Source organism: Chiloscyllium plagiosum, chromosome 40 (assembly GCF_004010195.1).
Source record: "Chiloscyllium plagiosum isolate BGI_BamShark_2017 chromosome 40, ASM401019v2, whole genome shotgun sequence".
NCBI lineage: Eukaryota > Metazoa > Chordata > Chondrichthyes > Orectolobiformes > Hemiscylliidae > Chiloscyllium > Chiloscyllium plagiosum.
Window position 1 is genome coordinate 18,990,127 of NC_057749.1, and position 24,888 is coordinate 19,015,014.

Consider the following 24,888-nt stretch of genomic DNA (forward strand, 5'->3'; position numbering starts at 1 on the left):
AAAGTCATCACTTCTGTGGCATGTAGCTATCATTCTTGTTTATGCTTTGAAAATCAAAATAAATCTAATGTTGACACACCCAAGTTGGAGAATGAGAAACTGAGGTAGTTAAGCAAGAAAGGTTATGATCCAGTGGACGAAAAAAAATCAATCAATATAAGGTTTGGAATAAAGATATTTGACTGAATTTTATCTACTTCCTGAAAATTTAAAAGATTATTTTGAAAGGAGAGCACCTGTATTGAAATACAAATAGCTTCTATAAGCATTATTTGATCAATGTTTTAGATCCTTTTGGATCCAGTCTGATATTTCTCGTAACTAATCATGCTTGCCTGACTCCTGACCAATAAGGACATGAGACTTTGGAGCTAGAAGCAGGCCATTCGGCCCTATGAGCCTATTCTACCATTCAATAAGATCAAAGCTGATCTGGTTGTGATCTCAACTCCACTTTCCTGTATATCTAATCGACTGTCCAATTCTGCTTGAATAAACTCAATGACCCAGCCCCCACTGCTTTCTAGGGAAGTGAATTCTACAGCAATCCTCTGAAAGAAAAAAAAATCTTTATTTCCATCTTAAAAGGGAAACACCCCACTCTAAACACCCTAGTCCTGTTCTCCTCCTGTCTTCCAGAATCCATTTTGTCAAGTCCTCTTGAGATCTTATTTGCTTTAATAAAGTCATCTCTCATTATCCTAAATTCTAGTGGATATAGCCCAATTTGTTCATCCTTTCTTCATACAATAAACCCTTCACCCCAAGGTGAGTAGAGTGAACATTGACTGAACTGCTTCCAATGCCGTTATATTCTATTTCAAACAAGTAGACCTAAACTGTACACTATACTGAAGGTGTGGTACTGCAGTGAAATTTCTTTACTTTTATATACCAGTCTCCTTGCATAAACGCCAACATTTCATTTGTCTTACTAAATCGCTTGCTGTACCGACATATTAACCTTTGTGATTCACGAACCACATCACCCAGAGCCTTCTGTACCCCAGAGTTCTGCAATCTCTTTGTATTTAAATACTATACTGCTTCTCTCCTCTTCCCGCTAAAGCAGACAAGTCTGTATTTACCCACATTGTACTCCATTTGCCAAAGTTTTGCTCATGTATTTAACATGTCTATATCCCTTTGCAGACTGTATTTCCAGCACAGGCTGAGGTTATCAAGAGGGTCCCTTTCTTTTTTGTCAACCTTTTCCCTCACCTGAGGTGTGATGACCCTCACCTTAAACCACCACCAGTTATTTCTGTCTAATGATTGAGCAGCTCTATGATGGTCTGGGATTATGGTGACTTGACTTTTACTTTCTGTTGGCCACTTACTTTCCCACTTTAGTATTTTCAGCAATTTTAGTTACGATACGTTCGGTCCCATTATCCAAGTTATTGATTTGGATTATAAATAGTTGAAACCCCAGCACTGATCCGTTTAGCAATATAACAGCCATTCCTCCGTAAGATCCTGCAAATCCTCTGACAGAATATTGCTGTCCTCTTAGATATCAATCCCCAGTTCGAGGCAGTTGTGTTGGGCAGGCAACATTGTCGGCATGCCTGATACAAGACTTCATAACTAGCCGTCCTCTTGATGTTTGTTACAGTAAGCAGTGACCCAGGAGGATAGAGGAAATTATTTTAAAATGTCCCCAAGTGCTCTCTGAAAATGTGAAATATTCTGAACAGCTCGTGAGACACTCTAGTCCATGACAGCCCAATTTGGAGAAGAAACAGCCGTAAAAGAACCAATCATTTCTAGCATATCCAACAGGCTAAGATAGGTAACAAGCAAAAATGACAGAGTGTATGACCCATAACACTGGAGTGAAAGGAAGTCATTCTCGATCCTGAGGGACTGCCTAAGAAGAGGAGAGGAGAAAACTCTTTGTAAACTTGATTATCATTTAAAACTCTGCTGCTCATGCCTGACTCATACCACATCTTGTTCACCATTAAACAACCATTATTTAAGTCAGCTCACTGACTTACGTTGGCTTCCAGTTAGGCAACACCTCAATTTTACACAATGTGTCACTGATAAATAATGTGTGATGCTGTAATAAAACAAAAAACTGAGGATTCTGGCAATCTGGAACAAAGATAGAAATTGCTGGTGAAACTCTCAGTTAACGTTTCAAGTCCAGTGACTTCAGGGCTGACGAGTCACCCGAGAAGAAACCTTTAAAGTTGCTTTCTCCCCACAGATACTGCCAGACCTGCTGAGTTTAGTCAGCAATTTCTGTTTTTGAATGCGATACTGTAAGTAACTCTGGCTGATTTTACAAATTGCTTTGTGGTCTCAACTCTCCCTGTCTTTGCAATCTCATCTAGCCCCACAACCATCTGAAATACCTACTATCTAATTCTGGCTTCTTGGTCATCACTAATTTGAATTATGCTACTATTGGTAAAACTTAAACTCTGGATTTCTCTCCCTAAATCTCTGTCTCTTTCTTTCTCCTTTAAAAATTACAATGGGCAAAAATTTTGGTTTGCTGCTCTAGTATTTACTTATGCAGCTCATCATCATATTTTCTTTTATAGCACTTCAGGAAGCACTTTTGGATGTTTCATTATGTTAAAGGCACTGTATGAATACAAGTTGTCATTAATTGAAAAACGTAACCTAACTCACTTTCTTCCTTACTGCCACTTCAATTTGCCCTTCTTATATTTGTGGCATTGTGCCTTTTTGAACATGCCAATCAAGCAGTACTGTCAAAGGAAATATTTTGGATCATCAAACTGGAACATTTATGTTCATTGTTCCTACCTTCTGCCCCCGCCCCCGCCCCCCATCCTAGACTGACATTGCAACTTAAAATATCAAAGTTCCAATATATTTGTTTCATTCCACAATACCACCATCAGAAATAAAGTAAAAATCAACAGCATGCTTCGTAGTTCAGATCTATCAAAACTTTATATTAAAGAAGAGTCACATTGTCAGTTTCATATTGCAAATACTTCATTTCCCAAAAGAGTCTGCTTTCCCTGATGATCTTGTACTGTGTTTGAGCCTTCTTTATCAGTTTAATAACTTCCTCAAAGGCACTGCCCTCAGAGTATCAACTTGACTTTAAAAATCTGGGACTTCACACATTCTAGGTTGATGTTGTAGCACTGTGCTTGGTCATATATTGTAAAAAAAAAGCTGTGTTTCTAATGACATGCTTACCCACGTCTCATCTATGTTTTGTTTTAAATCATTTACAACTGTCCGCTTGAACAGGGTAGTTCTCTGTGTCCTGACTAGCAATAAATGTGTCATCCAGGGTCGTCAAAAGCAAATTAACTTGTCAATTTTGCTTGTGCACCCACTATGATTACACTTTTAATAAAAAAATGTGCAATTCATTGGCATGAATTATGTAGGAACCAATCTTCTCTGTAAGCTATATACATGGGCTGCACACTTGGATACATGGCAATTTGAAAGGTATTGTGCAAACTACACTCAAAATGGTGTGAGAAAAACATAAAGGCCCTATGCCTGTGCATTCAAATGAAGGCTATGCACAACTTAATATTGACAAATGCAAGGTATTCAAACAAGAGAAGGGTATATATGAATCAGAGCTATCGAACACAAGGTAAGTGGAGTTTAATGGATAGCTCATTGAAAACAAATAGTAAAGAAAGCTATCTGGGACTTGAGTTGAATCATTCTGGCGATATTGCTAGGGCCATGTGTTGTGGATTCACAAGGATGTCCATGACTTTGGAGATTGTGTCAAAAGACCAAGTAAGGCAAACCTAGCATAAGCCATCCGAGCATGAGAAAACTTTTAAGAACTTGTGTGTTTTCTAGAAAAGAAAATGTCTGGAAAATGTTTTTTTGTTAAGATCCTTAAAGGGATGAAATCAAATGTACACAGATAATGGGTCTCCAATTGCCTAAAGGTCTGGAACCAGGAAACACAGGCTTAGGATGAAAAGGGAAAAGACCTGTGCTCAATTTCAATGCATCTTCTTCACTTGATGTGGCCAGTGTATTCAAATGTATTGTCTGAGGAGTTATATGATAAGGAAATATTTAAGTGAGAATATTGGCACATACTCGTGAGAATGAGCATTTGGAAGGTATCAGTTTTTTGGGACAACTCTGAATTAACTTGCAATTGACTGATTTGGTTCCTCACTCCCAGCCCATCTCACTTTCTTTTTATGTAGCTGTTAAATAGGTGTCACAGCATTACATCATTTGAAAATGTGACAGTATTATTTATGCCCTAATTTAAGATCATTTAGTTACATTAATTAAGAGGGGAGGAACTACCACAGAGCTCTGGGGAACTTCACTCAGCAGCAGACCTTGACTTAAACCCTTCCCATCAATAACCACACCACATTGACTGTTCATCCAATTCTTTAAACAATTTTGGTATTCTTTAATAATACTATGATCATCTGTAGAGCAGCCACATACAAAAGGTTAACAAAACACAACTCTGCAATCTTTCTTTCAAAGAAACAGTATATATTTAGAAGAAAGAAAGCTAGCTCTTTGCTTTCTATTTTTGTGCTATTTTACAAACAGCCTTGTGCTAATTATAATTTTTTATATATTTATCTTTCTACTTAGCTGCTATTTTTGACCTATATGTATGTGCTGTGTCTTTTCCTTAAGCCGTTTAGATACTACTTGCTTCAATTCCTGAACCTTCACTGTTTCCTGATTTTTTTTTAAAACCCAGTTTATAATTTAAAGCTTACATAGGAATTAGGGGCAGGTGTTAGCAATTCAGACCTTGGAGCCTGCTCTGCCATTTAACATGAACATGGCTGATCTTATTCTGGTTTCAACTCCACTTTACAGCTTGCTCCCCATAGTCCATTATCCTGCTTTTCCTCAGAAACATATCTATTTCGTTCTTGGATTTGTTGGTTGATTCTGCCTCTACTGGACTCTGGGGCAATGAGTTCCACAAATTCAGTAGTTTCTCCTCATCTCAGTTTTGAACCTACCTCCTTTTAACTCTATATCTATGACCTCTTGTTCGAGACTGTCCCACAAGGGGAAACAAAGGGTCCATTATTTCTTTGTATTCACAGTGTTGTAAGGCTATTTAATTGCTAAAATTCTTCAGGATTATTTCTGTCATGCCCCCTCCACTGCTAACCTCCTTTCTCTCCTTCCCCTCCTTCCTCTTCTTTCCTTTATTGAGTCAGTCAGGCTGGTATTGCAGTTTTCTTTCTAGCGTTCTCCTTTCGCTTTTTATGACATTTTGTTACATGTAATTATCATTCAGTGATGCACCAGATAATATTATTCACTCTTTGCTTTGTGTGTTCATGGGGTTTCTATCGAATCCAAACAGCCTTCATTGTAGGACATCTTAGAATCATACAGAGCTATGAAGTCTATGCTGCCAAAAGTATACCACTACTCCACTCTGCCCACTTTCCCACACGAGGCCCTTACTGAGGCAAAGTGATTATTCAATGTGTCTGTTATTTCCCCTTGGTCATAGATAACATTCTCACTTTCAGTCTTTAGTTGATCAACATTGCTCCTGACTACTCACTTTCCCTTTTTGATATGCCTCGCAAGTTTTGTTTCATCATACCTTTTAATGATTTATCACCTGCTTTGTGGCCCTTTGCTGGTCTTTGTATCTTTCTCATTCAGCAGAACCTGTGCTGTTTTCTGACAAATCAGACTGTAAACCTTTGAGATTTATGCTGTAGTTTATATCTTTAGTTGCACATGTTTTTTCTGTGAAGTGTAGCTTTTCCCTCTCGGGTATAAAGTGGTTTTCTGTTGTTTAGATTAGATTAGATTACTTAGTGTGGAAACAGGCCCTTCGGCCCAACAAGTCCACACCGCCTCACCGAAGCGCAACCCACCCATACCCCTACATTTACCGCTTACCTAACACTATGGGCAATTTAGCATGGCCAATTCACCTGACCTGCACATCTTTGGACTATGGGAGAAAACCGGAGCACCCGGAAGAAACCCACGCAGACACTGGGAGAACGTGCAAACTCCACACAGTCAGTTGCCTGAGGCGGGAATTGAACCCGGGTCTCTAGCGCTGTGAGGCAGCAGTGCTAACCATTGTGCCACCGTGCCGCCCAAATGTGTTAAATGTATCTTTAAGCACACTCCACTGTTCTTCAGACGTTTTACCCGTGAGCAGATTTCCCCAGTTTGCTGCAGACAATCTGTCTTATCTCATTAAAGTCAACCTCACCTAAATCTAAAGCTGTAGTAGCTGATTTGTGCGTTTTGATTTCAGTTGTAACATTGAACTGGATCATGTTATGATCACTGTTTGATAAATGTTCACATGCATTTAGGTTACTAAATAAATCTGACTCATAACTCATTGAATAATAAATCCAATATTGCTTGTTACCTTGTTACATCCAGGAAATATTGCTGGAGGAAACTATGCTGGACACATTCCAGAAATTCACTACTTTTCTGACAGGTGTTTTTCTGCCTTTCCTAATCTATGTAAAAGTTAAAATCCCCTGATAATTCTATGGTGGCTTTGCTACACACTTGCCTAGTTTCTGCATTTAGACAACACTTCAGAACTGCTGCCCGAGGTCTATGCGTAACATCTGTTACAGTTTAATAGATGCCTCATCCTGACCCATATCCCTCCAAACCATTCCTATTCACGTACCTATCCAACTTTCTTTTAAATATTGTAATTGTATCTACATCCACCACTTCCTTAGGAAGTTCATTCTACACGTGAACCCACCTTCTGTGTAAAACATTTGCCTCTCATATTTTCTGTAAATATATTTACTCTCACCTTTAAAATGTGGCTTGAAATCCCCATTCTAGGGAAAAGACAACTACCCTTAACTCTTTCTATACTTATCATTATTTTATAAGCTTCCATCAGGCCACCTCTCAACCTCTTACGCTCCAGTGAAAAACGTCCCAGGCTATCCAGCCTTTCTTTATAACTCAAACCTTGCATACCCGGTAAATCTCTTCTGAACCCTCTCCAGTTTAATAATATCCTTCTTATAACTGGGCGACCAGAACTGGGCACCGTATTCCAGAAGAGGCCTCACCACTAACTATGTCAGATGCATTGTCCTTATCGACACACCTGGTCACCTTTTTGAAAACCTCAGTCAAGTTGGTCAGACATGACCTCCCCTTAACAAAACTATGCTGACTGTTCTTAATAAATCCTTGCTTTTCCAAATTGAGAACACAGTGGGACTGATGGTCTGAAGTGTGTTTATTTTACTGCAAGGAGTATAACATGTAAGATGGATGAGCATACAGTCTGGATTAGTACATGGAACAGTGGTGTTGTAGCCATTGTAAAAACTTGATTGAGAGAAGGGCAGAACTGGTAGCTCAACATTCCAGGGTTTGGATGTTTCAGGCGATTTGGAGAGGGATGTTAGAGGTGGGAGGGTGGGGGAGTCTCATTACTGGTTGAGGAAATTGTCATCTCCACTCAGAGGACACCTTGAAGGGCTCATCCAATGAATCCATACAGGTAAATCTCAGGAATAAGAAAGGAACAGTCGTTATGATGGGGTTATACTATAGGCCTCCCAATAGCCAATGGGAGATAGCACAACAGATATGCAGGCAAATCATGGAAAGATGTAAAAATAACAGGATTATTGTCATGGGCGATTTTAACTTATTCAATATTGACTGGGATTCTCTAAATGCCAGGGACTTGAATGGCATAGAATTTGTTAGGTGTATCCAGGTGGGCTTCTTGAAACAATTTGTAGATAGCCCAACATGGGAAGGGACTGTACTAGACCTTGTATTGGGGAATGAGACTGACCAGGAGATCAAAGTTTCAATTGGAGGAGCAGTTTGCAAACAGTGACTGTAAATCCATTAGTTTTTTAGTTACGGATAAGGATAAGACTGGCCCTTGGGTAAAATGCTAAATTGAAGAAAGGCTACTTACAGCAATATTAGGGAGGAACTGGAGAAATTAGATTGGGGTGGCTGTTTGACAGTAACTCCACATCTGACGTGGGAGCCATATAAAGGCCGGTCGGTCATAGTTCAGGACCAGCATCATCCTGTGAGGATGATTGATGACGATTCTGGAACCTCTCTTTAGGGTCTTCTCCATACTGGCTTAAAAATCTCTCCTGTCCCTCTAAATCTTTCACATCTTGACTACCCCAGTTAATGTTGGGAAAGTTGAACTTGCCTACTCTAACCACCCTATTACTTCTATACATCTGCACTGTGCCCACATAGCTGCTGTTCTATTTCTCTTAGGCTGTTAGGGGCACTGTAGTACACTCCCAGCAATGTAATTGGTCTGTTTTGGTTTTTAAGTTCTATCCATATGGCTTCATTTGAGGAGCTGCCTAAAATGTCATCCCTCTTTACTGCTGTAATTGATTCCCTGATCAAAATTGCAACATCTCCTCTTCTTTTACCTGCTTCCCTGTCTCTCCTGAAGACCTTCTATCCTGCAATATAGAGCTGCCAATCTTGTCCCCTTCACAACCATGTCTCGTTAACAGAAATTACACCACTACCTCATGTTTTAATTTGTGCCTTCAACTTATCTGTCTTGTTCATGAGGCTCTTGGAATTATAGTAAATACTTTGACTCACTTGTTTTTCTCTTCCAATTTTGGTTGTTCATCTCCCACCTGCTGAACATTCTCTCTGGACCATATTCCCTACCAATTTAGTTTAAACCCTCTCCAAGAGCAGTAGCTGGATGCTGATCCTACTCCAGTTTAGGTGCGATCCATCCACTGGCCTCAAAAACAGTCCCAATGTCCCAGAAATATAAAGCCCTTCGTCCTGCAACATCCCTCCAGCTACACATTTACCTGGACTAACTTCCTATTGCTGTACTCACTGGCATGTGGCAGCAGAAGTATTCCGGTGATTGCTACCTTCTGGGCCCTGTTTTTTAATCTGCTTTCTATTTTCCTCAATTCTGCTTGCAGGACCCACCCCCTTTTTCTACCTTTGTCATTTTACACCCATATGTATCGCAATCTGTCTGTTTGCCCTTCCCCTTTAGAATGCCCTGCAGGCTGTTCATCCTCAACCCTGACTCTATGGAGGCAGTGTAATAACATGGAGGCTCTTTCCCCTGCATAGTCATCTCCTCAACACTGTCTAAAATGCTGTTAGGGAGTTGGCCACAGTGGATTCCTGAGCTAACTACCACCTACTTCACCTCATGTAGCAGTACTAACCATTAAGCCACCATGCTGCCCTTTCTGCCTATTCAATCTTCGCTGATGGTGTGATCACTCACAGAATGTGCTGTCCATGACATGATCAGCATCACAGATGCTTCACAGTGAATTCACTTGCAGCTCCATTTCTGAAATGCAGCTAGCCTGTGGTGGTATCTGGATACATTCCTGTACATGTGGCCACCTGGAACAACTGAAGCTTCCATGATTTGTCCCATAGCACAGGAGGAGCATTTCATGGGTGCAAGCTCTGCTTTACTGCCTTTAATTTAAAAGATACTAATGATTTTTTTTAAGAGTACTATTAACATGTCTTACGCTAATTTTTCTTCCCTTATCTTACTTTGCTTACTTATGTTATTTTATAATATTGTCAGAAGTCTCACAACACCAGGTTATAGTCCAACAGGTTCATTTGAAATCACAAGCACTTGGAGCGCTACTCCTTCATCAGGTGAAGCACCTCCACATCATTTATAATATTAGCCCGGATTTTCACTTATTCCTCTTGTTTCTCAGTTAGTCTCTTTTTCCAAAAGTACACTTTTTAAAACGAAGAAGCAATAAACACGCCAATTTTCTGTAATGTAATTCTTTAATGTATTTTCCCAATTCGCAGTGGTTAAACTAGGGCTCCCTTCTCTCTGCTCAGTGTTAGGCCTCCGATCCTGGGCCTCACTTTATACTGTTCAAAAAATGCACCCTTATTTGCACACAGACTGTCACATAGCGATCAGCCATAGCCTGTCAGGTAATTGAACTGTGGTCTCCCATATGATAGCATGTATCCTAACCACTATACTAATATGGTGAAGAAAAGTGAAAATGTAATAGTGGTGCAACTGCAATCCAAATCCAGTGTGAATCTATTCACCCTAGGTCCAGCCTCATTGGTTTTCTCTGTTTCCATTTTCCCTCAGAATGTTCGGGATCCATCAGGAGCATCCATTGCCCTCTTCACTGCCAAGTTACATCAACCTAATAAAACTCTGCAACATGTGGTATTGCAAGCCTTGTTCTATTTACTTGATCAAGCTATTGAAAGGTAAGGATTTTCTCTTTGTTATTTACAACCTGAAAGCTTTTAGTGAAGTATGCAGATGTGGGGAACATTAAGTTTTGTTTATGTAACCCTTCAAACTGTGACAATTAATATCTACTGGTCTAAGTGATTTATATCCTTCAAACCATTCAAGACACATCAGAGCTAATTCCTTTAAAAGGTAAGAGTGTATAGACAAATTAGCAAGAACTACATTTATAAAATTTATAAAATTCATTTTCTATAATGCAACGTCAGCTTTTAATCATATTTTATACACTAATGTCTTTTGGCATGAATTGGTTATTCTAGATAAAGAAAAATGTATTCAAAATTCCTTACGGTTTCAATAAATTGAACCTTGTTATTTTGAGGTTGATTTTAAACTCTAAAATCAATCTTTAGAGAGGAAAAGTGTATAAATTTAACTGATTGTGGAGCGTTAAGATGCAGAGGTAGTTGTGGTAGGGAGTGTATTTGAGAGATTAGGTGACAGGAATCTGCTGCTAGTATCTCAGTTTATAGAAGTATAGAATCATAAAATCCCTATAGTGTGGAAACAGGCCATTCGGCCCAACAAGCCCACACCGATCCTCCAAACAGTAACCCACCCAGACCCATTCCCATAAATTATTACTCTACATTTATCCCTGACTAATGCCTCTAACCTCCACATCCCTGAACACTATGGGCAATTTTAGCACAGCCAATTCACCCTAACCTACAGATCTTCGGAGTATGGGAAGAAACCGGAGCATCCGGAGGGTACCCATGCAGACATGGGGAGGATGTGCAAATTCACACAGACAGTCGCCTGAGGTTGGAATCAAAGCTGGGTCCCTGGCGCTGTGAGGCAGCAGTACTAACCACTAAGACACCATGCTGCCCCAAGAGCCACCATGCTGCCATAATATGTGTTACTCCTTTTAGCAAGTTGGTTGCATTTCCTAATGTATAGGAGTTGGCATTACCCAATTTCTATTAATGGGAGCTTGAAGTGCAATAGTGAAATACCTTTGCGATTAAAACCTGGATTTCTGTGTCTTAAATGTGCAACTCCCTTAATCTCTGAAGGAGCCAAAGCTAACCCTAAGCATCAAGAAATGGGCTACAGTTCATGAACTCTTCATAAGACCATAAGACATAGGAGTAGAAGTAAGGCCATTCAGCCCATCAAGTCCTCTCCACCATTCAATCATGGCTGACTGGCATTTCAACGCCACTTACCCACACTCTCCTCGTATTCCTTAATTCCTCACGAGATTAAGTATTTATCAATCTGTGACTTGAAGATATTTAACCTCCCAGCCTCCACTGTGGCAATGAATTCAGAAGTAGCCTTCTACTGAAAATACATTTTAAAGTCACTTTTTGGGTCATGGTGGTGGGTTAATTTGGAAAATGCTCACAGTTTTCTGGGCCATGGCAAGGTTTCTAATTTTTAGAAGTGACCAGATGGAGTGCACAACCTTTTCTTGCTGTGTTCCTGTGCTTAACCTGAACTTGCTATGTGTGAAGTTGGAAGTGTGAAGATCCCATCTGCTCTTTGATCTGTTTCTTTGTGCGAAAATACTCTTTTAATTCCTTTTGGTTTTCCCATTTGTTGTCCCTTTTCTGAAGACCGCAATGTGTATCATTCACTTGATATAGACAATCTTCCACATCTTTGCCTTCAGAATAAAATAGTTTCCATGGTGAAATATTAGTGGAAGTGTTGATGATTTTGAAGCAGAAAACAATTTGCTTTGCATTAGAGTAAAAATATACAAATAAATAACTAGGAAAAAAGGGTTTTAATATATTTGAGATTTAATTTCCTTTTAGCAAAATTGTGGGAGTAACTTAAAACCTTTTCTATTGAGTGACAAATGAGATTGAATCACTACTTCAAAAACAATCTAGTTCCAAAGAGCAATAGAGTTAAGTTGCACATTTCAGATTTTATTTTCAAATTCACTGATTGAGTTTGCAGTCTTGAAAAGTACTGTTTCATTTGAGAGTTTTGCATCACATGGATGGTTTTTGAACATAGGTCCCCCAGATAAATACAAAAGTGTGATTTTTATACCTGGTAAATGAGAATATGTGCATTAGATCTGACAACTTTTGTCACCATTTCCAGTGTTTAAACAATTTGTCTCTGACAATTCTGTCACCTGTGAATGTGGTAGAGATATCTTCAAAATGCATCTTCAAAGTATTCCGTCTTTCCTTAATCAATTTTCCCCAGGTCTGGGAGCTATTAACTAACTGTGATGACCTTTGTTTTAATTTTTTTCATAATCACGTATGAGTTCTGTCATTGATGTGAGTGCTGTGGTGGAACGACTTATAAAACTTTTCACTGTATCTTTCATGTAAATGTACATGTGACAAAGATTTCTATTCTATTCTATTCTATTCTATTCCTTTACTGTTCAAACAAATTTAAAATGTAATAGTTCAAGTTTCCCTCCCAGTAATTCCTTTTAATATTTGAACTGATCTTCTGGCAGCAAAAAAAAAAGTCTGCCCTGCAGTGTTATCATGTTAAGTATTTTGATCAGTTTTTAAAACCAGTTTCTAACCTTAGTGGCCATCTTTTGTTTCCTTAGTTTTGAAACTCAAAGAAATGGGCTGGTCTTCATTTATGATATGGCTGGTTCTGCATACACCAACTTTGAATATGACCTAAGTAAGAAAATTCTTCACCTTTTGAAGGTAGGTCACTCAGCATCATTGACCTAGGCACTGTTGACCATTCATGCATTGGTAAATGTTGGAACTGCAACAGGTTTGTTGGGAGGGGAACTGCTCGAGCATGGCTAGGGTTTTCCTTCGTAAAGCTGACATTTTGGAGTATATTTGAAGGATGGCCCCATTCTAGTACCGACAAACTATTTCAGACTTCTGGAAGAGAATACTTTGGCGACTTGATAGGACTTAATTGTTTACTCCTTTTTTCTCTGAATAAACCTAGCTCTTGTTCTCTCTTGTTCCTACCTTTGATCTGTGTGTGTTATTTTAGTTACTGGCATTGCGCTGAGTTTTCCATTGAAAGTTAATCAGGCTTGGTTCTGTAGGAAAGTTACTTCCTTGAGTTGAGAATGTAGATGTATATCTGTCAAAGAATATTGGGCAAGAGAACACAAGACCAGGAGTATGCCATTCAGCCATTAAGCCTGTTTTGCCATTTTAACAAATCAAACCCTGTGATCCATTTTAACCCCATAACCTTTTGTTAATCAGGAAGGAGAAAATGCCCCAAAAATCAAACTTGCACTATTGAAGACTTTTTTTCTATTCTGCTCATATCTTTGTGATGCCCTTCCAGAAATGGAGGTTGGCATTTTTTTATAGCAGCCATGACCATATTGAATAGTGTGGCAAGTTCAAAGGGCCAAATGGCATTCTCTTGCACCTAGTTACTAATTTTCTTTATAGAGATTTATCCATACTTGAGATTCTAAAAATAAAGGATAACCTGTTCAAAAAGACATTGTCTATCGCACAAGTAAGAAGTATATGAATTTTAATGCTGGTGTTACACATCCCACCAACGGATGGATTGTATCAAACAGCATTACCCTTTATTTATACCTTGCCACAGGCATGGTACTGACGATACCTGACCAACTCATTCTTGCAAAACCCAAAGCAGTGTGCCCAACATCAGATATGACTCCATGATTGGACAACATTTGCTAAATAACCCAGAGTCTGCTAAGAATTCTGCTGGCAACCAATTTAGAATTGTTGCTCGGCCTCGCAATATAGCAGATTTGAGCATACTAAATACTGCCTATATTAATACACAAGGCCATGTTCTTTGTGAACAGGAAACACATGTACATGCCCTGCACCTGTTCAAATCAACAAAACAGTTGACAGCTACTCTGCCCTTTATTCTTCAAATCAATTTCTTAATCAATCACAATCAAGCTATTTAATTTGAATTCAAACAAGCTTGGTAGTTAACTGTCAATCATCATCTAACTGATACAGTGACAGTGTCACTTCTCCCAATCAGGGACCACTTGCCAATAAATGAGTACTTGCTTCTCACACAGTGTAAATGTAATTTTCCCTTTGGTATTTCTTGCAAATTGTCCTGATGAATACAAGATAAAAAGCTTTGATAAAATATCTTTTTCAGTGACACTCGTGTTCAAGCTTGTTCGATGTATACAACTTAGTTGTATTATCAGTTAACCATAGTGCCCCCTTGGTGGTTGTGGTCTTTCTTTTTAGAAAGTTGACTTTATGGATAGGATGGATTCTATTTGATATGTGGTTTGGCTTTAGCTGTTACATATGACCATACTTGACAGCTCCCCTGTGTAGATTGTGAAGAGCACTACATTTCTTGGCGTACACCTGGCGGAGAATCTCACCAGCTCAACATTCCTCGACACCAGCTCCTTAGCCAAAGAAAGCCCAACAGCATCTCTACTTACTGCGTAGGTTGAGGAAAGCCCACCTCCCACCCCACATCCTCACCACATTCTACAGAGGGCATTATTGAGAGTACCCTGAGATGCTGCATCACTGCCTGGTTCAGGAACTGCACCGTCTTGGATCATAAGACCCTACAATGGATAGAGAGGACAGCTGAGAAGCTCTCTTCCCTCCATTACAGACATTTATATCACAAACTGCATCCACAAGGCTAACAGCGTTGTAGCTGACCCCACACATTCCTCACTCAAATTCTTCTCCCTCCTGCCAACTGGTAGAAGATACCAGAGCATTCGGTCTTTTACAGCCAGACTGTACAACAGTTTCTTCCCCCAAGCCATCAGGCTCCTTAACACTGTGTGATCGCACTCTATTCTATCTGCAATTCTTTCCATGTCTTTGTCCACCACTTGCTTATTGTTTTGTCTTGTCAGGAATTATTGTGCTATCTTGTGTGTTTTGCACTTTATGCTGCCCTGTATGTGACTGCACTCTCTGTAATGTGTGTCATCCATGTTGCACCTTGATCCTGGAGGAATGCTGTTCTTGTTTTTACTGTATCAGTTGTATATGGTAGAAATGATAAATAAAGCTACTCTTGACTCTGATACTCATATTTCCTTTTTGCACAATCATGTCAATGTTCTGTTTTCATTCTTCATTCAACCTGAAAACGTATGAATCTTGCACATCCTTAGTTTCTTTCATTCTATCATCACAGCTGCAACCTCTGCTGCTAAGACCCTAATCTGGAGTTCCTTCCCTAAAGTTTTCTACATCATTTACCCTCTCTTTCATCATTTAAAATTACTTGTTTGACCAAGACTTTGGCCACCTGAATTAATATCTCCTTATGCAGTTCAATGTCAAATTGTGTATGATAACTCTCCTGTGAATTACATCGGAACGTTTTACCATGTAAAACTCTCTATGTAAATGGATGTTGTTCCAAGTTATCCATTCATGGGATATGGGTATTGTTGAGATATTGTCCATTCTTAATTTCCTTGGAGAAAGTGGTGGTGAGCTGCTTCCTTGTCCTGCTGCAGTCGTAAAGGTGTAGGTATGCACACAATGCTGTTAGGTTGGCAGTTCTGAAATATTGAACCAAGAAAATACATTTCATTAGAGGCTATAAAATGTAAAATGCAGATATTGTAAGTACTGGTATATCGTGCACTTTTAGACACTCCAGTCATTGGGGTTCCTGTGTTTACTCTGTATAGTTCTGTTGGAATTTTATAGGTTTTTATAAGATTCCCCTAATTTTTCTAAACTTGGTGAATTATGGCTGTACCTGATCTAATCTGTCTACATATGTCAACGGAGTAACAGAGTGGCCAGATCTCACTACCACCACCACCCTTCCCTTCCTCTCCCTTTCTTATCATTCACTTGCTTTCCTTTCTCCTTTCCTTCCTCTGGTTTTGAACCTGATTGCAGAAATTATATTGAAGTCATACTTACAGTTCTGCAGGTGGACTTTGTCTTGTATTCTGTCTTTTTACTAGTTACTACTGTCTTTCCAAAACAGTAGTAAATCCTAGTTCTGGTAAGGCTTTATTATTTTATCTTAGAAGCAACATTCTTTTAAATCAATCATGTTATTTTCCTGCCAGTGTTGAGTTGTAATATAATTCCCTTTCTATTTTCAGGGCGCTTTTCCTGCTCGTTTGAAAAAAGTATTCATTGTTGGTGCACCTGTCTGGTTTCGATTCCCATATTCTGTTCTAAGCTTGATTCTTAAAGAAAAGCTTCGGGAAAGAGTAAGTATTTTGCAAACGTTCCAGTAACTATATTTCCCAATTTTGATGGCTGTAATTTGGACGTGTATATTTACCTAATGTTCTGTACTGATCTGTGACTTTTGAATGTGGGTAGTATGTCAGTACTGTAAACCATAATCCAGATTCACGACTGGGATAGCTGATGGGCCTGAAGGGCTGAGTGTGTTCAGAATTTGGACTGCACACCTATTTGTCTCTCAAACATTTGGCTGCAGAGGGACATTGTAAACTCTTAATAGCCTGTAGTATAAACCTAGTGTCTATTTTGTTTCTGGAACATAGTTACTGGTTGGAATAATGATCGACTATGCTCTGATCCACTACCTACCACACCAGAGCAACACAACTAGGTTGGCCACGGTTCAGTAGACTAAGTGGCTTGTAAAATGATCCTGGTTATATGTGGAGCTGCTGTGGTTGCAACTGGAAGCATTTTGTATTAATCCAGAGTATGCACAGAATTTCAACCATGCACATCGTCTCTTCCTCCCGATAGATTTTTAGTCTGGTGCCCTTGATCTTGGAACTGAGCCCTCTGCATTCAGACATTCCGTATAGCATCAAAGATATGAAACAAAAACAGAAACTGCTGGAGAAACTCAGCAAATCTGACTGCCTCTGTGGAGAGAAAGCAGACTAAACATTTTGAGTTGAGTGGCCCTTCTTTAGACCCGTCAGTTTTAGTTTAGGTTCAATAATCATTTGCAATCCACAATTTTCAAGCCACAAACCTAACTAGGCAGTCAAAACCTGTCACTTGGATAATGGTTTCTCGTTCAAACTATCAAATTCCTACTTGATGCCTACAGGATAAAAGTTGCAAAGCATTGTAAGCATAGAAAGTATTTGCGCCTTCTCAACAAAATAAGAAATCTTAATGAAGTTCATATAAACTTGTCATTGTGAACTTGTAATATTATCTCATTAAAATAATTATGCAAAACATTAACCTATTATTTTGATTATTGATGAAAACTTAAATAATTGCAAAAAAATTTAATGTTTGGACTGGAAGGAACTGGGATAAATTGGTCAAGCATTGGAAGATAGCCTTTACAATGAGGACTTTGAACTTTGCCTTTGACCTGACAAATATTCATTAATTGTGACTGATAGCAGATCTGGCAAATGGGATTTAAAGATTGAAAATCTTTCAGGTTGAATGGATGATACTTCAGTAGTGGGAGAACGTTTTTTAAGCATAAGGCTGGAAATGGAATAAATCATCTCCATGTGTTGTTCAGCATAAGAGAAATTCCTTAACACCAAGGCTTGTTGGAGTGTGTGTGCTGAGGCAGAAACATTACAACTTTTAAGAGAAAATTGGTCAATATTTGAAGCAGAGAAAGAGGAAAGGTAATGCAGGAATTGGAGCTAGTTTTGCATTAGTTGAAATTGTGCTCTTTAAAAGATTTGGGAAGTGGCGTTGCCTTATAGGTCCTTTGGCCAATGTACTGATATAGCAAATGCAGGAGGTCATCTTCCGTTCCACTTAGCAAAGATAAGAAGATATGGATTAAGTGCCTTAAAAAAAAAAATGCCTGAGCAACAGTGAAGTTTTACAAAATTAGAACAAGATGTGGTAAGTTAGAGTAGGGGAAAAAATTAGCAGTTCTTTTTAGCAGAAATTCTTCATTAACTATCCAGTCAAGAATCTGAATTATTGCCCAAATAATTCAACTCTTCATAACCCTAAACTCCTTTGTTCATCAAAAATCTGTCCATCTCAGAATTCAATATATTCAATAAGCCAGCATCCATGGCTTTTGAGAATTTCTCTTGATTTCAGGCTTATATAGAAGATCCCTTACTTTTAAAACCGTGCCCCCTCATTTTAGACTGCCCATGAGAGGAAACATCTTCTGAGCATCTACCCTGCCATATTCCCTCAGAATCTTATGTTTCAATCAGATCACATCTCATTCTTTTAAATTTCAGTGGATATAGGCTCAGCCTGCTTAACCTTTCCTCATTAGACATCCCTTCATCCTTGTGATCCTTCACTGAATTATTTGTAATACCTGTATATCCCTTCTAAAGCAAGGAGACCAATAGTGTACACATTACTGTAGTTATAGTCTTACCATAGCCTGTACTCCATTCACCTTGCAGTGAAGGTCAACCTATTATTTGCCTTCCTGGTTACTTGCCATATCTGCATAATGATTCAGTGAATCATTTAGAAGGTCATCCAGATCAACTGTACATCAGCATTCTGCAACCCCTCTCCATTTAAATAATATGCTGCTCTTCTATTCTTTCTTATAAAATAGACAACCTTACAGTTTACCACATGATTTTCTATTTACTAAATGTTTGCGTAGTCACTTAACCTAACTATGCCCCTTTGTAGATTCTCTGTCCTCACAACTTGCTCTCATAGTTATCTTTGTATGTTCAGCTGATTTGACTACAATACAGTCAGGCTATTCTCTAAATTATTAATAGAGATTGTAATTGATCCTTGTGGCACTCCACTAGTTACAATTTGCTAAGTTGAAAATGCTGCATTTAATCTAACTTTGTTGTCTGTTAGTTAACCAATCCTTTATCCTCTCTATTGTATCTCCCCCAGCAACATAATTCTTGGCTAGCGATGGATTTGGATCACAATGTACATTGTGCTTCAGTTTGATGAAATGGCAGGGTGAACAGATTTCTAAAAAATATTATATTAGTTCCCATAAGACTTTGAGGGCATGGCCTCTTGACCTCCCAGTTTGGATGCTGGGATAAGCCCCATTGAACAAAATTTTGCCCCAAGTTATCATTTATCAGTAACCTGGTCAGATGGATTAATTTAGGAAAGGATTGTGAATTTGTTAAAGGCAAATTTTCTTGTTTTTTTTTATTAATGCGGTTGATGTGGACTTCCGAAAAGGCTCTTGATAAAGTACCAAATAACTAACTTGTGTGTAAAGCTAGAACCCAAGGGACAAAAGGGATAATATCGACTGGGGTGTGAAATGAGCTGAAAACCAATAATGGTAATGGTGGATGTTAGTTTTCAGATGTGAGGAAGGTATACATTCGTATCCTGCCACCTTCAGGAATTGCAAAACACGCGTCCACATCTCCCCCCTCACCTCTGTCCAAGGCCCCAAAGGAGCCTTCCGCATCCATCAAAGTTTCACCTGCACTTACACACATGTCATTTACTGTATCTGTTGTTCCTGATGCAGTCCCCTCTACATTGGGGAGACGGGACGCTTACTCGCAGAGCATTTCACAGAACATCTCTGGGACACCCAGACCAACTAACCCACTGCCCTGTGGCAAACACTTCAACTTTAACTCCCCCTCCCACTCCTCCATTGCCATTCCCTAACCACCCGATGCTGGAGGAAGAACGCCTCATCTTCCGCCTTGGGATCCTCCAACCCCATGGCATCAATGTGGATTTCACCAGTTTCCTCAGTTCACTTCCCCCCCACCTTATCCCAGATCCAACCTTCCAACTCGGCACCACCCTCGTGACCTGTCCTACCTGTCCATCTTCCTTCCCATCTATCCTCCCCTCTGACATATCACCATTACCCCCACCTCCATCTACCTACTGAGTGCATCTTATGATAGGCATGGCTAGCTCCTCGGATGCTACCTAACCGACTGTGCTTTTCCAGCACCACATTCTTCAACATTGCATGAAACAAGCAAATTTATACTTTTCCATGTGTGCCCACTGTAATATGTAAGGACTGGATTGATTGATTCTTATGTGTATATTGCAGGTGCAAATGGTAAAGACACACGAGTTGAAACAACATCTGCCCAGGGACTGCCTGCCCGAGCATTTGGGCGGGGCAATGAAACTAGACCATTCCAGCTGGAACAAACAGTTTTTAACCTCTCCAAATGGCCGCACTGACTCACTGGACGAGCTCATCACAGGTTTCCCGCGGGATGAAGTGTCCATACATGTGCCAGGACTGGAAGGAATGACGGTGGAAGAACTGTTGGACCACGTCAATACTGTTCAGAAAAGGGGAATCTATGAGGAATACGAGGACATCCGACGAGAGACCCCGCCAGGCACATTCAACTGTTCATTGTTAGTTTACTGTTTGCATGTCAACTTAAAAAAAGTGTTCTATCATGAGGACAGGTTGCATAAAAGGGGCTTTTATTCCCATCAGTATAGAAGATTAAGGGATGATTGCATTTAGGTGGGTCAGGTGATTAAAACTTTGACAGAGTAGACAGAGAAACATATTGGGAGTCCAAAACTAAGGAAAATAACCATTAAATTTGATTTTGCTGCTCAGGGCTAATGTTCTTCTTTGCGCTCAGAGGGTAATGGAAATCTACATTCTACCAAAATAATGGTAATATAGCTGGAAGCTTTTGTTCTGATGTCTGTAGCCATTATGAATGCTTGGCTGGTGCAAAATGTGGTAATGGTTTCAGTCCAGCAGGTGGCCTTTTAATCCAAGAATGACTGAAACGTTTAAGAGACCGTGATAACAAAATATGTCTTTGATTTGGTTTGTGTTTTTTTTTTCCGTAGAGCTCAGGAGAATCCAAAGGGTAAATACAAATACATTAAGGACAAAAGAGAATAGGGCCCCTCACAGATCAGCAAGGCGGTCTTTGTGTTCAGCTGCAGGAGATGGGAGAGATACTAAATGAGAATTTTGCATCAGTGTTTACTGTGGAAAAGGACATGGAAGATGTTGAATGTAGGGAAATAGATGGTGACATCTTGAAAAATGTCCATATTGCAGAGGAGGAACTGCTGGGTGTCTTGAAAAACATAAAAGTGGATAAATCCCCAGGACCTGTTCAGGTGTACCAAGAACTCTGTGGGAAGCTAAGGAAGTGATTGCTGGGCCCCTTGCTGAGATATTTGTATCATTGATAGTCACAGGTGAGGTGCCGGAAGACTAGATGTTGGCAAACGTGGTGCCACTGTTTAAGAAAGGTGGTAAGGACAAGCCAGGGAACTATAGACCAGTGACCCTGAAGTCAGTGGTGGGCAGGTTGTTGGAGGGAATCCTGAGGGACAGGATTTCCATGTATTTGGAAAGGCAAGGACTGATTCAGGATAGTCAACATGGCTTTGTGCGTGGGAAATCATGTCTCACAAACTTGATTGAGTTTTTTGAAGTAATAAAGAGGATTGATGAGGACAGAGCAATAGATGTGAGCAATATGGACTTCAGTAAGGCGTTCGGCAAGGTTCCCCATGGGAGACTGGTTAGCAAGGTTAGATCTCACGGAATACAGGGAGAACTAGCCATTTGGATACAGAACTGGCTCAAAGGTAGAAGACAGAGGGTGGTGGTGGAGGGTCGTTTTTCAGACTGGAGGCCTGTGTCCAGTGGAGTGCCACAAGAGTTGGTGCTGTGTCCACTACTTTTCATCATTTTATATAAATGATTTTGATGTGAACATAGGAGGTATAGTTAGTAAGTTTGCAGATGACACCAAAATTGTAGGTGTCGTGGACTGCGAAGAAGGTTACTTCAGATTACAACGGGATCTTGATCAGATGGGCCAATGGGCTGAGAAGTGGCAGATGGAGTTTAATTCAGATAAATGCGAGGTGCTGCATTTTGGGAAAGCGAATCTTAGCAGGACTTATACACTTAATGTTAAGGTCCTAGGGAGTGTTGCTGAACAAAGAGACCTTGGATGCAGGTTCATAACTCCTTGAAAGTGGAGTCACAGGTGGATAGGATAGTGAAGAAGGCTCTTTTATGCTTTCCTTTATTGGTCAGAGTATGGAATACAGGAGTTGGGAGGTCATGTGGCTGTACAGGATATTGGTTCCGCCACTTTTGGAATATTGCGTGCAATTCTGGTCTCCTTCCTATTGGAAGGATATTGTGAAACTTGAAAAAGCTCAGAAAAGATTTACAAGGATGTTGCCGGGGTTGGAGGATTTGAGCTAAAGGGAGAGGTTTAATAGGCTGGGATGTTTTCCCTGGAGTGTCGGAGACTGAGGGGTGACCTTATAGAGGGGCATGGATAAGGTGAATAGACAAAGTCTTTTCCCTGGGGTTGGGGAGTCCAGAACTAGAGGGCATAGGTTTAGGGTGAGAGGGGAAAGATATAAGAGACCTAAGGGGCAACTTTTTCAAGCAGACGGTGGCACATGTGTGGAATGGGCTGCCAGAGGAAGTGGTGGAGGCTGGTACAATTGCAACATTTAAAAGATATCTGGATGGGTATATGATAATGAAGGGTTTGGAGGGATATGGGCCAGGTGCTGGCAGATGGGATATGATTGGGTTGGGATATCTGGTTGGCATGGATGAGTTGGACCGAAGGGTCTGTTTCCATGCTGTACATCTCTATGAAATGATTCAAGCTTGATCAATTGAAAACATTAGAACTGAGATTGACAGCAGCTTGATAAGTTGTTAAGGAACATGGAACCAAGATGGCCAGTTCGAGTTAATATACAGATCAGCCATGGTCTAATTGAATGATGAAGCATATATGAAGAGCTGAATGGCTGACTCCAGTTTCTTTACGTGGTATGCTAGTTACATAGGAATAAATATTTTCTAATTAACCTGTTCAGATGTATTAAGACAGAAGTCTGGTGCTGGTGGAACATGAACTCACACTTCTGGGTTTAGAGGAAGGGACACCAGCACTGTGCCACAAAAGCCTTTTGTGTAAAATTACATGACTACAATGATGTGCTCCTCTTTAACAGTTTGCCACATATCATGGTGTTAATTATAGTTCAGTCACCTATGTGTGCAGGGGCAAAATCTTGGGTCAGTTCAATATAACAAAGGGCAGAGCTGATTTACTTAGAGGTGCCAGAATAGAGCACTGGTCAGTCAATCTCTGTCAGTTGATCTCATTTTATGGTTGCATTCCCTCGCTGCCTACATGCCTGTTATTGTACGGCTACACGACTTCCCCTTCTGGAAGCCATATGGCTAGTGAAAAGTACATGTTCCTAACTAGCTTTGGTAGCTTGTTTCATTGTGTTTCACTTTGGTTCAGATGGAGTATCATTGCAGGGTAAAGGAGGTTTTGTGGTGGCAATGCAAACAAATGAGTAACCAATATCCTAGGCCCTGATGTGTAAAGCCAGTATATTACAGAACTGGAAACATAAGAGTCTGTTCAGTGACTCTCGTCCATGAGCTCAGCTAGTCCCACTCTTCTGCCCATCCTCTTCAGTGGACCTGCTGTTTTCCTCCTTCAGCTATTAGTCTAATAATTCCGTGCAGGACAAAGAAAAATCACAAGAACGATGACGCACTCCACATCCAATTTTCAAGCAGGGCAAACCGACCAAGGGCTTTGGAAACAAATCACAGCTCAGTGCCTCCACAGCCAGCCAGCAGCATTATGGATATTCCAGAGACATGGATCCAGAGGCTGACTGCAGTGTGACATCATGAACTACAGCTTGAAGGATTAACAATGAGTGATGGAACTTGGGCTATCTGGGGGAAAAAGAATCAAAAACGTACAACTTTCATGCAGAATAGGAAAATGAATTTCTCTTCACAACTGTAAGAATTGTTTGCCTTGCACATCATCAAAGTCTATTGATAATTATAAAGGGAAATTTGGAACAACAAATGATGCAAAGTAAATTCGAGGATAGTTTTCCCCTTGAACAGCGTGCTTCAGGTGAAGAAGGTTGATGAGCTGAAAGCCATTTTGAAAGCTCACTATCATTTTCTTCTAAACCAGCAGCAAATGGTAAGGCTTGCACGAGAGCCTCATTTCACATTTTCTGGATAAACATAAGTAATCCTTCACATATGGTGAAGTAATTAAAAAGTGACTGTGGTCACTAACTTGCTATTCAATGACTTTAAGAGCAGCGAAGAAATAATAACAACAAAGCATGTCACTTAATGCTTCCACAGTAGAATCAGTGGAATCTTTGCCCTGAGGTATCGTTCAGCAACTATGGCAGACCTAGAGGACTGTGAATGATTCTCACTGCAGATTAAAATAGCTTAGCTGATTAGTTTTGAGTGCATGTTTTTTTTTGTGGACATAACAACCAGTGAGGATCTTCTCATCTTTTTGTCCCTTAAAGAAAGAGGTCAGAATATCTACAACAAATTCAAAAGGTATATGCTTGAGAGAAACATTCCCTTCCAGAAACCAGTTTTCATCACAACTGATGGTATACCAGCCATGTTTGGTGCAAATGTGACTTGTGTTGCATTTGGATCCTCCCTCCACTTCCTAGACCTCTCCATTTCTATCTCGGATGACCGACTCAACTCGGGCATTTACTATAAACCGACTGACTCCCACAGCTACCTAGATTACACCTCCTCCCACCCTGTCCCCTGTAAAAACGCCATCCCATATTCCCAATTCCTTCGCCTTCGCCGCATCTGCTCCCAGGAGGACCAATTCCAATGCCGAACAACCCAGATGGCCTCCTTCTTCAAAGACCGCAATTTCCCCTCCGACGTGGTTGACGATG

At 40.0% G+C, this 24,888-nt stretch overlaps 1 protein-coding gene across 5 annotated transcripts in view; it reads left to right on the top strand.

Annotated features, from left to right (window-relative positions):
• The window catches only part of ptpn9a (protein tyrosine phosphatase non-receptor type 9a), a 234,669-nt gene that overhangs the window by 144,960 nt on the left and 64,821 nt on the right, over positions 1–24,888 (top strand). For all 5 annotated transcript variants that reach the window (XM_043680531.1, XM_043680533.1, XM_043680532.1 and 2 more), the window contains exons 4-7: positions 10,121–10,245; positions 12,837–12,942; positions 16,335–16,445; positions 20,198–20,517. In XM_043680531.1, the coding sequence (XP_043536466.1) occupies positions 10,121–10,245; positions 12,837–12,942; positions 16,335–16,445; positions 20,198–20,517 (662 nt within the window). The remainder of the gene's footprint in view (positions 1–10,120; positions 10,246–12,836; positions 12,943–16,334; positions 16,446–20,197; positions 20,518–24,888) is intronic.